General features: G+C 45.5%; 1 protein-coding gene across 4 annotated transcripts in view; it reads right to left on the bottom strand.

Annotated features, from left to right (window-relative positions):
• The window catches only part of ZNF451 (zinc finger protein 451), a 32,671-nt gene that overhangs the window by 5,728 nt on the left and 11,703 nt on the right, over positions 1-15,240 (bottom strand). For all 4 annotated transcript variants that reach the window (XM_064164103.1, XM_064164104.1, XM_064164105.1 and 1 more), the window contains exons 9-13: positions 14,332-14,479; positions 12,157-13,796; positions 10,545-10,679; positions 8,525-8,655; positions 7,468-7,654 (exon numbers count right to left, since the gene is read on the bottom strand). In XM_064164103.1, coding sequence (XP_064020173.1) covers positions 7,468-7,654; positions 8,525-8,655; positions 10,545-10,679; positions 12,157-13,796; positions 14,332-14,479 — 2,241 coding nt within the window. The remainder of the gene's footprint in view (positions 1-7,467; positions 7,655-8,524; positions 8,656-10,544; positions 10,680-12,156; positions 13,797-14,331; positions 14,480-15,240) is intronic.

The raw sequence follows: 15,240 nt of genomic DNA, 5'->3' as shown, positions 1-15,240 counted from the left end.
CCTCGTGTTTCCAAACACAGCACAACAAGTGCTAAGCTGGCTTCACTTGTCAGACTATGGATGGCAAAGCAGGATTTATAGATGGAGTTATTTTAAGAAAGTTTAAGATTCATCTCCTGCATTAATGCAGGTAACACCTTGCTGAAACATTCTGCTAGACACTCCATCCCAACCACACCACTTGATAACACAGAGCGTACACTGCTGCAAAACACTGACACAGTCTGAAAGCAATCTGCCCACCCCAGAACTGCCCCATGCACCCAATAGGCAATAACCAAATACTACTTCACAGCTACAAGATCACAGAAAACAGGTTTGCTTAAAGCATAGTTGAAAACTTCACCACTCCACTGCCAAAAACTATCAAACCTGAAAACAATCAATGAATCTTCTGTTAGTCGGGGGGAGGGTAATCAGCTGGTAGCTAAGTGTAGTTCTGAGCACCTTCAGTGTCAGGAGCTACCCTGCCATCACTGGATGTTACTGAGATCTAACCGTGTGCATGCACACACAACTCCCCATGAAGGCAGCCACTGGATTCTCTGAAACCTGACTTGTTGAAAGTTAAATTATTAAAAAGCTAACAAAGTCAAAACTTAATGAGGAGCTTTAAACGCAAGGACTTGTCAGTGTCTCAAATTATACCGACACTTTCCTTACCCAAACCTAAAATCATGGCTCTGCTTGTCCTCAGTGCTCCCCTCTACCCTCCCCAAACCTACAGAGAGCAAAGGCTAAAGGCATAAAAAGCAGTGAGCAAGAGAATGTCAGGTGTTCTGGTATGGCTCCATAGGAATCAGGGATAAGACTAAGCCAGAGGAAAAGCCGTCTGCAGGCCAAAGCCCCAAGCAGAAACACTGCAGCAAGTACGAGGGTGAGCAGGAACACAGCTTCCTTTAGGGGCTGGACAGTAAGAACTAATAATGTGGAACTCACCCCTTGTCCAGCAGAGAAAACTGAAGGCAAAGTGACTAAACAGATGAACGATGCAAGTCAGAAGGCATCAGATTGCTTTTGCGCATTGAACAGGTCACTGTGTTTGACTGGATGTTGCACCCTGTGACTAAACTGTTCACGGAGATCTTGGATTCCAGTTAGGAATATACTCCATGCGAAGATCGCAGAATGGATAAGGCTGTGAGGGGCCTCTGGAGGTCATGCTGTCCAGCTCAAGCAGGGTCACCACAACATTCAGCGTGCTTTCAATTATTACCAAGAAGATACAATACCAGAGAGCTCAGAACTGGACAGTGATGACCTTACCAGTGCTGAGGAGTGGGAGTGAATCACCTTCCTCAAACCTGCTGCCAACACTCCTTCTAATGCAGCCCAGGGCACTGTTCTTAGCAATAAGAGCACTTTTCTGGCTCATAGTCAACTTGGAGTCCATCAGGATACTCAGGCCCTTTTCTGCAAAGCTGCCTCCCATCTGCTTGATCCCTGGTCAGCATCCACCGGTACCTGGGGTTCTTTCCTTGGTGCAGGACTCTGCACCTGCTGAACTTTCTAAGGTTCCTGTTAGACCATCTACCCCATAAAGATTCCTCTGGGTGGCAGAACCCTCTGGTTTTATCAGCTGCCACTGCTAGTTTTGTGTCATCAGCAAGTCTGCTGAGGGTACGCTTGGTTCCCCCATACAGGTCATTAATGAAGACATTAACCAGGCCCAGAACCAGTACTGATCCCTGACATACACAGCTGGTTACTGGCCCCCGACTGAACTTTATACCACAGATCTTCTAAGTCTGGGCATTCAGTCATTTTTCAAACCACCTGTTTGCTCATCCAGCCCACACTTCATCAGCATGTACTCCTGGCATTCTCTGAAGAGTAAATGAAAAGACTTAATTTGGAGAAACCAGATATGTTTTGCCTCCCTTGTTAAAATCCTTAGCACATCCTGTAGCTCTCAGCTCCTTTGAGGTCAAAGGAAAAACAACTGCCCAGTTTTTCAGACAAGAATGCTTAAGATATGGCCTCTTCTCTAGTGTCTTTTGTCAAATGAACAACAGCTAGGAAATTCTGACCATACCTATTATCTCCAAGAAATCCTGCTGCCCACTACTGCCCCCGAGTACGGCCCAATTCCTGCTAGGACAAAACTGCAAACAAAGGAAACCAAATTCTGGACGCATGTAGAGCTCCAATCAACAATATTAACCCTACAGGTGACAGAAAACAGTGAGTTTTTGCTGTTTCACAAGTCTCTCATACAAACCTGTCTTGGAGAGGCACTCTGTGACAGGTCACTGCTCTAAGTGCCACCCCCTGTCCTGACACCAAAGCACCACAGCCTGAACCTGGATGAGCTGCCCACATGGTTCAGCATTAACTCCCCCCTGTATCTCACTCTCTTCTCTGGCAACCTCAGTTGCCACCTCCTTAATCACCACCAGCCTCTTAATCCTCCTTGGGGTTAACAATTCCTGTCTAATGAGAGACTGTTTTCCTTCCCTGGGCTCACTCCTCCTCCCTTGCTGCACAGCTGCATATTCCTCCTGATTGCAGTCTCACACCCCAGCTGCACTGCTGTCTCCTCCACTGCTCCTTCCGTAGCTCTGAATCCCACCTGTGCATTTCCCATCAACATCACACTGTCTCTCCAGCCTCTGAACCCTCACAGCTGATGGCTGAAGCTTTGGTGCTACCTTACCTTGAGGATATCATTAAAGTGACTTCATTCAGGATCTCAGTGACTACTTAACCAAAACTTTCACTCAGCACCCTACCCCTGCCTTTACTGGCACTCAAGTTCTTTGTGTGATCTTGCTGCCTTGAAGATACTGTTCCTTGCCCTGCAGAATTCCTTTTCTTTATCCCTTCTTCAGTGTGACCCTGGAAGATCCTTCCCACATACTTATCTCCAGCACTTGCTGCTCTAGTCTGTTCCTTCATTAAGGTGATACCACTTGTAAATGCAAGCACAGCTGATGCCTGCTGAGAGTTCACAAACAGACAAAGCTTCTCCCCCACAGTGCCAAGTGAAACTGTACTCTATACATCCCTCCCTACGGATGCTCGATTCTTCTGTTCATTCAAGTGTAGCATGACTGAAAATAAAGCTCTCAATTCCTCAACCACATCTAACTACCAATACTGTGATGGTCACTTTGACTTTCACCTAACCTTCATCTCAGACTCCTCTTTAAAATGAGGTAGACCAAACCTTGTGGATATTTTGTATGATTCGAGTCATAAGGTCAATCCACTTGGCTACAGTTCTTGCTCATTATCCTAGGCTCTGCTCTTTCCCAGGGCATGTACCTATATGCACAGAAGCACACAGGAGATGCCACTGATGCACCAAAGCAAATAACTTCTGTTGTGGCTGAGCACAAGGTCAGAATTCCCAGTGAGTCTTATCACTCCCTACTGCCATGGGCTGTGGTCAATGTAGTAGCAGTGTAATTAAAGGAATAGATGCTTTCCAGAGTAACATCCACTGATAAATGTAGGTGCACCACACTGCAGATGCCCATGCCCTTCGCATAGCAGGGGCTGAAGGTTGTGACCCATCATCTCCAGCCAGTCGCAGAATGCTTTACTGAAAGCTCAAAGCAGATCTCACTGTCTTCTGTAAATAAATTCTTCATCCCTGTTGGAGACATATTAACCAAAAGCTTCTTGGGAGTGTAGGAGCTGGGAATCTTAGCAGCATTTGTCCCAACGAACTGAAATTTTGCTCTTTTGAATATAAACTCTCACAGAAGCTGCACTGAGTAGTATTTAAACTCTCCAATTCAGTAGCAGACTGAAGATACAGGTTGATAACTCCACCTGAACTCAGCGCAGACAAACCTTACCAGACAGTGACAAAGGGGCAGTGGTTGTGGCAGTTACAAACTGCCCCCAGCTAGCATGAAGGCCTGAGGCTTGCTAGAAGCTGGTAAAGATAAGCTTGAGGTCTCCACACATCAGTTGGTGCCTTGGGGCCCACAAGTACCTTTGCTGCAGCCCCCCCACTAATGAACAAATGAAGGAGCAGCACACAACTTGCCAGGTCTGGATTGAGTCCTGATGTGGAAGAGGCAGCCTGGCAGTAAGACCTCCCACCCCCAGCACCAGCCCTCACTGCTCCTTGGTGAGTGCATCTGGATACATCCATCCTGGTAGTCAGACCTTTTGCCGTAGCACCAGCCCTCTCTGCCCCCTGGTGAGGGTATCTGGATATACTGGGGCACCCTTAGGGAGATTTTCCTTTCTAGAGTGACTGTGTGTACATTCTGGGTACTCTTTCCCTAGACAGCTTGGCTGGTTGTGCAGCAGGATATTCCTGACTGACATCTGAATCTGTCATTTTACTGTGCCAGGAGTGCAGATTATCTGCAGTAAATCTGTATCTTCAGCTGGCTGCTGCTATCTATTTTGTGGGTGCCTCTGCCTTTGGCAGTAAATATGGTCCTGCCCCACACCACTGACTTGGACAGTCATGAGACAGCTCGGCTCTTTACAAAAAGGGAGGAACGCTCACAAGTTCTAATCCTTTTCTAATTAAAACCTGTGCTTCATTTAAGACCTCAATAAAGGATTATATTTGAATCTGACTGTGAGAAACAGTTATACTAAAGCCATTGATTCACACACAGAAAAAAACAGATCACTTTTGTCACCCTAGCTGTGGCATTCCTGCCCACATCAGGATGGGTGTGATGATCCCTAACCTGCTATCAGCTTTGCCCTTGACATTGTTCAACACTCATGAGAAGTATAAGCTGTAGCAGCACAGTCATGACTAGACAGTGAAAGGTCAAGTCAGACAAGGCACTAATGCTGCTTTTCTGCACACAAAGGATTAAAAGGGAGAACTGGAGACCTCTCTTCCTCTCTCAAACCACTCCAGCAACACAGAGAGTCTATAACCTGTTGTTCCTTCAGCACAAACCCCAACCACAGCACCTGTACTGATAAACTCAGCTTCAACAGCAGAAAGCAAGTATCTTGCTTACTCTTTTCATACTTCTGAGGAAATTCATGCACCCACTCCAGCAAATGGTCTCCTAAGGTACCATGCTGCTGATGCCCTTTTGCAGCACACAGGAACGGTGGTTGTTACTCATTTTAGAGTGAACGTATGCATCACAGTTCCCACAGCAGTCCTGCTGACAAGCTAAAATGGTTCACAAGGGCAGCTGTGGCAACTGTGGGAGACTGCCACAATCCAGATAGGGAAACAGCTTTTTCATTTTGAAGCTTATCCAGTGCCAACAACTGTCAAATTTTTCAGCACAGTTCTTTGTGGTTAACTGTTTCTCACTTGTTTCTCTCTCTACAATAATTGCCATAGGCTTGAGAAAGTCATAAGGCAAGCAGCTCTTGTTCATATTTTGTTATATCCAGCTGCATCTCTGTAAGAGGACAGCAGCCTGTGATGCACGCCCTGACTTCCCATCTCAGCCCTCCAGCACTGGGCTTTCACACCAAGACATGCAAACATTTGCTGCTGGGCTATGCAGCAAGGGCATGACACAGTAGGCTTAATCTTCTCCAAAAGCACTTCTTGGTCATGCCATCATCACACTACACAGTGACACATGGGCCTGACAAAGGTTTCTAATATTTTGGCTTAATACAGGAACAGAAGACAAAAGGCAGCTTTCACTGTCTGGGTTCCCCGCTGCTGACACTCCTGGAGAAGAGGACCAAGGACAGCTCAAGACAATACTATTTCTCATTAGGTTTTTGCTATTGTTGGTTCGGGGCGGGTTTTTTTGTGAGGGGGTGATTTTACTGGTTGTTGTTTGGGTTTGATTTTTTTTTAAAGCTACAAACACATGTCTAAGTTAAGCAAAATGCACAGTGACCAGCCAGCAAGTTAAGGTTTGGGACATCTCAGCAGTGCTCATCACTGTAACAAGTAAATTAAACATTACATTAATGTAAGTAAAAGACCCTGAAAGAAAAGTTAGTTTAATAAACTTCTGAAAGCAAGCTCAATGTAAGAAATACACTACAGTACACCTTATACATGGAAGGCAGATCTGAGTCATCAGCTCTGAGCCAGCAGGAGTAAAGCTGTACTAGCACAACTGCGCAGGTAGGGAACCAGAGCATAAGAGTCTCACATCCTTAGGTCACACATGGAACTGCACCAGAAAGGAAGCCCCCACACCTCAACTGACTCGGAAACATCAACTGCTTGCAAGTCACAGCTTTTTTCATCTCCTCCTCTCCAAAACACACAGCACTCGCAAAGCAGAAGCAGTCTGCCACATCAACATGCTGTTATAGCTCAAACTATATCAGAAGACATCTGTCCATCCTGGAATTCCAATATGCTCTACCACAGCAACATTCACAGTGGGGATGCTGCAGCTTTACAGGTAACTGGAGAAAAGCTATCTTCCCTCTTGGACAAAGTGAAAAGCACTGGTCAAAGTGGTAGTTCTGTAACTAACTATGCCAAGAGATTTTACTGGTACAGCTGCTTCTGGCTGACAATCACCTTTCCATAACCCAGCTGACAAATCTAGACCAGCACATGCATGGAGTGGCCAGAAAACCACAAGCACCTTTCCTGTATCAGAAACATGTGGTTCCACCTCGCCACAGGTAATTTTTATCAGGAATCCATTTAATTATCCTGTATTTCTTTTTCCCTGCAATGAATGAATGCCCATTCACTACTTAGTGCAAGCACCCCACTTGATTTTCCCTGGTAGGACAGCAGCACTAAGTGATAACTCTCACACACCTGCATCAAGACCAGCAGCACATTTCAGGGCTAACTCTGAAACAACTTTCTGTAACATGCACTCAGTTAACAAGCCCCTAAAACCACAACAAGAACCCAGGGAAAACAACAATAGGGCTACAAAACGGGTCATGTCCTACAGGAAAATTTTACCAAGAAACACTCTGAAATACTGAGGAGGATTAAAACTCATCCCAACTCTGGTACTCCTTCACACAAAACCAATCTGGCTCAAACCTCTTTGATAACCCTACACAACACGAGCGTGAGCATGTCACATGTTTCACTACAACATGGCATTCCAGAGAACTTCAACACCTTCATGGATGTCTTTGCTCCAAACAGATGCATGAGTCACATGCCAGTGACTAGAAGCAGACAGGGTTAGAACAGTCAGAGAATTGAATTTGGGGAGATAATAATGCTTTAGCAGGGCTGCATGTATTTCAGACGCATAAGAAATCAAGCAAAGCAGATTTGAGTACCCAAGAGTGCTCTAAGTAGCTTCTCTTTAACCTGGAAAGGAGCTCTCAGACTGACCCATCTTATGTCCTGTAAGAAAGCATACAGGGAGGACACTTTGTTACACTGAAAACAAATGCTTAGTGAAGTCTGGTTTCAAAGCCTGCCCCAAGCAAATCGTTCTCCTCTGAAATACCAGTACAATGCAAGAACCATTTAGCAACGGGTTGTGTTACCAGCAGAAGTGCTCAGTTCTTTATTGGAGAGAACAGTCAGTAGCACGAAGACTGTGGGGAATGTTCACTTTCTACCTTTAGTGGTATCTGAAATGCTGTTTAGCAAGGCACACATCATGTCCCCTTCCATGTGGTGTGGGTTTAGGATGCGAGCTGAACGCTGGGTCATCTTAAACTGGTTTTCCAGTTCCAGGAAGCTTTTGTCTCCAGACAGTATAGTGAAAGGGATCTGCTTGGGCAGGTGCTCATCCAGACGCCCAGCCTGTGTGCAAACAAACAATATGCATTGAACTGAGATCACCTCTTCATCCCATGAGGTCTGCCTAGCTGTTCCAAAACACATGTCCAGAGGAAAGCCTTCTGCAGCAACTCACCTCTGCTTTTATGATCTGATGAATATTATACCACAATGACAGGAATTACTTCAGTCTGACAGAGCATTTACTCCATGTATATGACAACAGATAGAGGAAATGGCTGCCAGAGCAGTACAGAAGGACAAAGACCCATCTCCAGGTAAAATAAATCATCACTCCGGAGCATTTTATGAGTCATTAAAAATAAAAGAGCATGATTTGGTATACAAACCCTGCCGCAAAACAGAGTTGCTCTGTGCAATCATCTGTTAGACAAACCACTTGAAAAATCTAAATCACTGCATTAGGAATCTGAGTTCTCCTTGCATCCCAGATTCCTGTCCTTCACCTGTACCTCTCCTTACCCAGCCAGAACCCCAGGACTACTGAACAGAGACACTGGTCTTGATCATCCTAACAGAGTCTCTGAAGCTGGCACTCATCCAATTTCATCTTAAACATGGTCCTAGATTTGAGCTACCTGAAGAGCAAGTAACATAACACTTCTCTCTGCAATAGAAACTCTAAAAACTGTGGAGGTTTATTCTTCATTTCCTAACCAACCTCCTTCCTCTCCATAAAAGACCGACATCCTATTTGGGCTAACTCCACTCACTTCATGTCAGATTTATCATTATTTTTAGTGGACTCTGAAGTCACATGAAAAGAAACTAAGAAATCTCATCTGTAACCAGCACTAACCACCAAAAGCACTATCACCTGTCACTCTTCTTCAGGTACAGAGACAACAGTAAAAGAAGGGTGCAGTAACTTACATGAACACAGAGAGCAAAGTCTGCTGCTTCTCTTCTGGTACCACAACGGGGATGAAGAAAGAAACATCCAATCCTCTGAAGGTAGTTGTAAATTCTGCACTGCACTGGAGGTTTCCAGTTGCTGTGTCCTCCTAAATGGTGAGGAAGAAAAACAGTAAGAAAACCCACAGAACAGACATGACACCATGAGGTAAGAATGCAAGAAAACAAAAGCAAAGCTAAATCTGGCTTTAAAGACTACTTACTTTGAGCGATGTGAAAGCTAAAATAAACAGATACAAGAATCCCAAAAGAACCTTTGTTCTTGAGTTAGAAAGTAAACAAGGAAACAGCCAGCCTGACCCTACATAAAGCCTCTCATCCATTTTGTCTTCTCATTCTGAAGAACCTGTCTCCTAGATGCCACAGGCACCGAGACACAAGGATGTACTCTTCCCAGGTTTAAGTGCAGTTTTGGATACGATGCAGAAGCAGAGGAGCTCTGGGAACATGACAGAGTAACAGGAATGCTTGCTTTAGAGAATTCTGTGCAAAATGCAGTTCCAAAGATGATGTCCAACAGAATCTACCTGACACATGTCACAGCTCTGAGATAAAATGCAAGAGCAACAGCTGAAACAAATGCTAGAGCCCTGGCAAACACTTAGATGCAGTCAAGATAAGTAAAACAAAGCTACAGCTGGGGAAAAAGTGAAGGTATTTTTTCAACAGTATCCTAAAACATGGAGTTAATGGCTGGGAAAGATGACTGAGTAAAGACAAAAAAAAAACATTGGTCTGAAACAGGTTGCAAGGGAAAGGAAAGGAGCAGCAAATCTCTCAAGAGAGGGACAAACAGCGGAGATTAGAGTTACTGTGACAACCTACAAGAAAAAACAAATGGAAGGACAAACTGAAGGGAGCGGATAAGAATTTCATGATAGTGATAAGAAATAATTAGGAGGAAACTTTTCTCTCCCAATGGGGAAAGAAAAATGCTGCTTTCTCTGCCAGATGACAAAGCAGCTCAATACAAGGAAGGATTTTTAATGGGAAGCAAAACCAGTCACTGCTGAGACTTGATGAACAGGCTCCAAAGGAGTGAAGTGTGTATTCTAACCTGCCCACCCCCACCTCACAAAGGAGAAGCAATCCTCTGGACATTTCTCATGAATTTCAGAGTGGGGGCGTAATGTGTCTGGTTCACCCTCTCCCTGTTTCAGCCTAATGGCTATAAAAGGGTATCACAAATTATCTCACAGCTCAAAGATTCAATAACAGCCTACACAGAACAAAACATAGGAGCACCTGTCCTCGAGAAAAACAGTATTTGCAACTTGTCATCTGTGGTGACACTGCTACTTGGAAAAAACTTGTTATCACCAGCCCTGGTCTTTGGGTGCATTAGTGTAGAACGTGAACATTTGACCAGGACAGCTGAGAACAGTAACAGAACTGTACTTGCTCTATCAGAGCCAGAGCACAAGTGGGTAAAAGCCAAGTGGCTGTCTGAAAGCAGAAATAACACAGAGCTTAGGCAATGCAATGGGGCACTTGAAGCAAAGTCAACACTGTATCAGCAACTGCAACAGAAATCATGCAACAGCAGCATATAAAAACAATTTACAAAAGAATCAGAAATGCCGTTTGGGAAATGCAGATAACATATCAGAAGAGAAAGGGATTTTGAATGCGTTAAGCAAACGGGAATAGTATGCATCAATCACTCTGTAAGCCATTGCTAGGAGAGGCACCTACAACAGAAACCCAGAAGTGCCCAGGAGCCTTCATTTTCTAGTCTCTGTACCCTTGTAATTGGCACCAACCAAGAGAGGTGTTCTGATAGGAACATGGCCCAGTTTAACCACCACTGACTCCTTGGCCTGGGTTTTTTGGTTTCAAGAACATTTCTACTTCATGCTGCCTATGATACCCTGGTGGCTGCTTGCTCCTGTTCCTCATTCTCTCAGCGTCTTTGAATCTCTGCTCAAGTGTTTGTGTAGACTTGTTAATCTTATCTATTTCCCTCAGTCACTCTTACCTTGAAAACCCCAGATGAAGGTCCCTTGGTTCAGATTAGTTGGCAGCTGTGTGAATAAGCTTGCCCAGTTGTCCAGATCCACCAACACAATGTGAGTCATGGTACTCAGGTAGTCAAGATCAGGAAGTTCACCACCTTCAACAGGATAAAAAGAATGCATCTGAAGTTGGCTTTTCTATTCAGCTGCCATACACTGATTTAAGATACGCTACTGAAAATTCATGTATTCAGCTGTTCTGTGAGCTAAAAGTTACAAACCATGAATCTGCTTGGCCACAGCATTGTTTAAACCAGCTGCAGGAGCACTCAGTCACACACAGATCAGCCAAGGGAAGTAGGATCTATATAGATGACAGCGTAGAGCTGCAGAGTTTTGCACAGGCACAGAAAGCTATTGTCCCGCCCTGAGAGATGTTAACAGTCCATCCAGCATTCAGTTGTGCACCCCCTCCTTTGGCAAGTCTCTGTGATGTTCGATTGCTGGCATGCACAAAAGCTGAGGAAATGCTGAGAACATATTTTGCTGTCTATTAACACCAATGTTGGCCTTTTAATCAAAAGCATTATGACACCACGAGTAATCAAAAGCACTTCCAGTTTTTGAGCAGAGTACACCTTTGGCACCTCTGAAGCCATTCTTAGAATCACAGACTGGTCTGGAAGAAGGAACAAGAACTTTAAAAAACATTTAAAAAAATCCATGCTCAAGCAATATACCCTAACATACTGAGAACATAAATTCTCAGCCGAATTTTTCTGGCAAACTAAGAAACCCCAGCAGATAGTGTTAGAATGATAGTACTGCCTACATGGAAAACATCACCAGGCCCACAAATACTTACACCTACAAAGCAAACAAGTTTGTCTTCTACATCTGTGTTCTAAAGCACTTCTACCTTTCTAGGAGTTAGATCTGTCTGAGAATCATAGAATCAACCAGGTTGGAAGAGACCTCCAAGATCATCCGGTCCAACCTATCCCCCAGCCCTACCCAGTCAACCAGACCATGGCACTAAGTGCCTCATCCAGGCTTTTCTTTAACACCTCCAGGGACGGTGCCTCCACCACCTCCCTGGGCAGCCCATTCCAATGCAAATCACTCTCTCTGGGAAGAACTTCCTCCTAACATCCAGCCTAGACCTACCCTGGCACAACTTGAGACTGTGTCCCCTTGTTCTATTGCTGGTTGCCTGGGAGAAGAGGCCACCCCCCACCTGGCTACAATGCCCCTTCAGGTAGTTGTAGACAGCAATGAGGTCACCCCTGAGCCTTCTCTTCTCCAGGCTAAACAACCCCAGCTCCCTCAGCCTTTCCTCACAGGGCTGTGCTCCAGGCCCCTCACCAGCTTTGTTGCCCTTCTCTAGACATGTTCCAGTACCTCAACATCTCTCTTGAACATTCATACAGCACACAGCAATACGTCCTTGAGTCCAAGTTCCAGAAACTCAAGACACCAAGAATTCAATATGCAGCTTTGTGAAAGAACAGCTATTAAATTCTGAGCTACGTTATAGGCTGGATGTAGGCAAATGGCATGCTACCACTCTGTAAGGGCACTGAAACAGCATGGCAAAGACAATAACACTGGTGAAAAGAAAACATCCCTACATACCTTCACCAGAGAGCACAGAGTTCTCTTCCTTCTGTCCCTGCACTGGTGCCTGCAGAGTAAGTGACTGCAGTCTTTCCTGAGGCTTGGGTGGAGATGCTTGAGATTTTTGTTTGTGGGGTTTTCTGTCCACACAAGCCTCACTTGCTGTGAACTTGAAGACTGCATTTTCTGATTCATATGCAAGACTTGAGAGGTCAGGTTTCTGCAAGAAGCAGTGTTTCATGTGATAGTGCTGATGAGCACTGTTGACATCATCAAAGCTCCTGCTGCAGGCAGCACACCTGACAACATACATCTCCTCCTTAGGCTTTCGTGACACATGCCTGTCGAGATGCCTGTTCATGTCAGCAAGGCTCTGTGCGGTTGCAGAGCAGCAGCAGCAGCAGAACGACAGATTTCCTCTCTGCAGCATGGCTTTCTGGCACCTCGTGGAATCGCTCCTCCTGCTCACTCTGGAGATGTAAGCTGCCTGGCAACCACAGGTGAGAAGGGCTCCTTTCTCTGCTGGGAGGAAGTCCACCTCTTTCTTTATTGATGCTTCCACCTGCTCAGGCACAAATGCGTAGTCTGTGCTATGGATCTCCTGATAATGGGCTAGAAATTCTTCTTCTGTGTCAAAGAAGAGGTTTCCACAGAGACCACAGAAGAACCTGGTTGGTACCTCCTGGCTGTGGTGCTCCTGACTGTGCCGTTGCAGCGTGCCCACCTTGCAGAAGTGGCTGTGGCACAGGCCGCAGCAGTACCTGTGGAAGGTATGGCTCTCCAGGGACGAGCAGTGCTGTCTGACGCTCTCCTCTGACTCAAACATCTCCTCACAGACACGGCACTGCCACTTGCCCAGGACAGGACTCTTCTCTGGACGGAGCTCCAGAGGACTGGGGACACAGTCTGTGCTTTCACCCGCAGAGATGCATGCTGTATCAGAAGCAGATGGTACGGGTTCATCTTCTAAAGCTTCTCGCTCATAATAGTAAGTATGTCCACCATGAAATTCAGTCACATGCCCCATAACACCTTCCTCTCCCAGCAGGTCCATGGAGCATGCTCTGCACCAGAGCAGGAAGTTATTCAGGTGTGCTCCTCCATGGAAGCGGCTCATGTGCAGGCGGATAATGCTGGAGCTCTCAGCCAGCTTCCCACACACAGCGCACCTGTGACAGATTCTGTTTGCTGACAAAATGTGCTTCTCCACTGCCTCCTCTGTAAAAAACTTCTGAAGGCATTCACAGAACCAGGCCTTCACTTTGCAGGCATTCCTTTGACTTCGGTTTACTCCATGGTCTTCATTTTCAGCCCTGAAAGGGCTCTTCCTTTTTGCAGGAGCAGTCCCACTCTCACTGAGGGGCTCCTCTGCACTCAGATGTCTTTTAAGCAGCAGTCTCGACTGATCTGCAGCATGACACAGATATGACTGCTTTTTATTTTTCCCATTGATATGGCAGAACATCAAGATGGACTCTTCCACTGTGGCAAGAATTTTAATGTTATGCTGAGTGGTTTCTTTATGCTGGGTGATTTGATTCTTATCAGCAAACAGTTTTTCACAGTTTTCACAGCACCCTTTTGTTTTGAATATCTCTGCAACTTGGGCGATGCTCTTCTTTGACAGTACCACAGGCCCAGAATCACGACAGCATGTCCTAGAAGAGGTTACAAAATCAGAGGTTGTATCACAGATATCACAGTCTAAAACATTTCTCAACTGCAACATCACCTAGCAGCTGCAGCAACGAGTGCCTGAAAGCAGTGTCCTCCGAATACTTTAACTCACCTACCAGCTTGCCAACAAGAACACACAACGCTCATCTAGTCTCTGCACCTTAAAGAGAGCAAGGTGCTGATTTCCAAGGATAGCACTTAGACTGCCACTTAGGTTGCTGACTCTAGGGCAACTTTGTAGAAATTAAATGCTGTCAACTTAGAAACAGGGGAATAAAGACCAAGTTCTGCTGGGCTTTCACAAAAACGTAACAAAGACATCGATCAGCATCCTGCAGTGGGTTGTGTGGGGTAAGGCAGAGTAAAAGGCACAGGAAGGGGGCAGGGGTTTGAGAGTTTGCCCAGGAAGCCAGCAGTCAGATGGTCTTGGATGCCCTGAAATCTACTAGCACTAGGAAAAGCTCCACCTGCCTGTTAAGGATCTGTGGACATTACAGACAACTGCGTCTTACACACCTGAAATGAGCCGTCAATTCCGTATGCGAGCGCAGTACCTTGTAGCAAGATCGACATTTCACTTGGAAGGGGACCTCCTTACACAGAGAGATCAGAAGGTTCTTCGCATACGATGGGAAAGGTAGAGGAAGGTCAGCCTTCATGTCATCTATAGGATGGAATAGCAGAAAAACACAAGCAGATATTACAAAGAGCTCTTCCACAGCATTTCAGCTCTCTTGTGGCACAGCTACAACTGTCAGAGGCTGCAGAAAGCAAACTACCATGTGTTGGCTGAGGCACAGTCACTGTGCAATGGGAGCTGCAAATAAAACTGCATTCACATCTCAAACTCCTGCAACAACCTCACCTCACATCTGAATCTGACTGCACCTTGAATCTTGCAAGATGAAGCCTTGCACTTGCTGATTCCCCTCTTCCTCGCTCCAGAAGGTCAGGTCAGATACCTCACCCAGGAAAGTTCTTGCTGACCTCTTTCCCCTGCTCTATGATCACCTGATTTCTCTTTCTTTGACACCAGATTGCATTTACAAACACAAGAAAAAGCAACTCATTAAACAAGTGCCCAGACTCAACGGTCACTCTCCTTGAAGTTTTCAGGTGCAGGACATTGTTGTCCCAAGTGTATATTCCATGTCTAACTCCAGGTACCAGGAGAATAAAAGCTTCTCTACCACAAAGAGAATGGGAAATGGCTCGTGAACTATATCTTGCTGTTATTGCTCTGCACCTTAAGAGGCAAATCTCACTTGACTCTTCTGTTTAGTAAGATGCAGTGATCAACAGGCGTTTGAAGCTGTGCCTTCCAGCTAACTTTGCTGCACGGTCTTGCAGTCCATGCAAGTCCAATGCAAAGAAAATAATGGGGCACTTCTTTTCTTGTTCTGTGCTACACGCTGCCCATTTCTT

This window comes from Pogoniulus pusillus, chromosome 25 (assembly GCF_015220805.1).
Source record: "Pogoniulus pusillus isolate bPogPus1 chromosome 25, bPogPus1.pri, whole genome shotgun sequence".
Taxonomy (NCBI): Eukaryota; Metazoa; Chordata; class Aves; order Piciformes; family Lybiidae; genus Pogoniulus; species Pogoniulus pusillus.
This window is presented reverse-complemented; position numbering and strand designations above follow the sequence as displayed.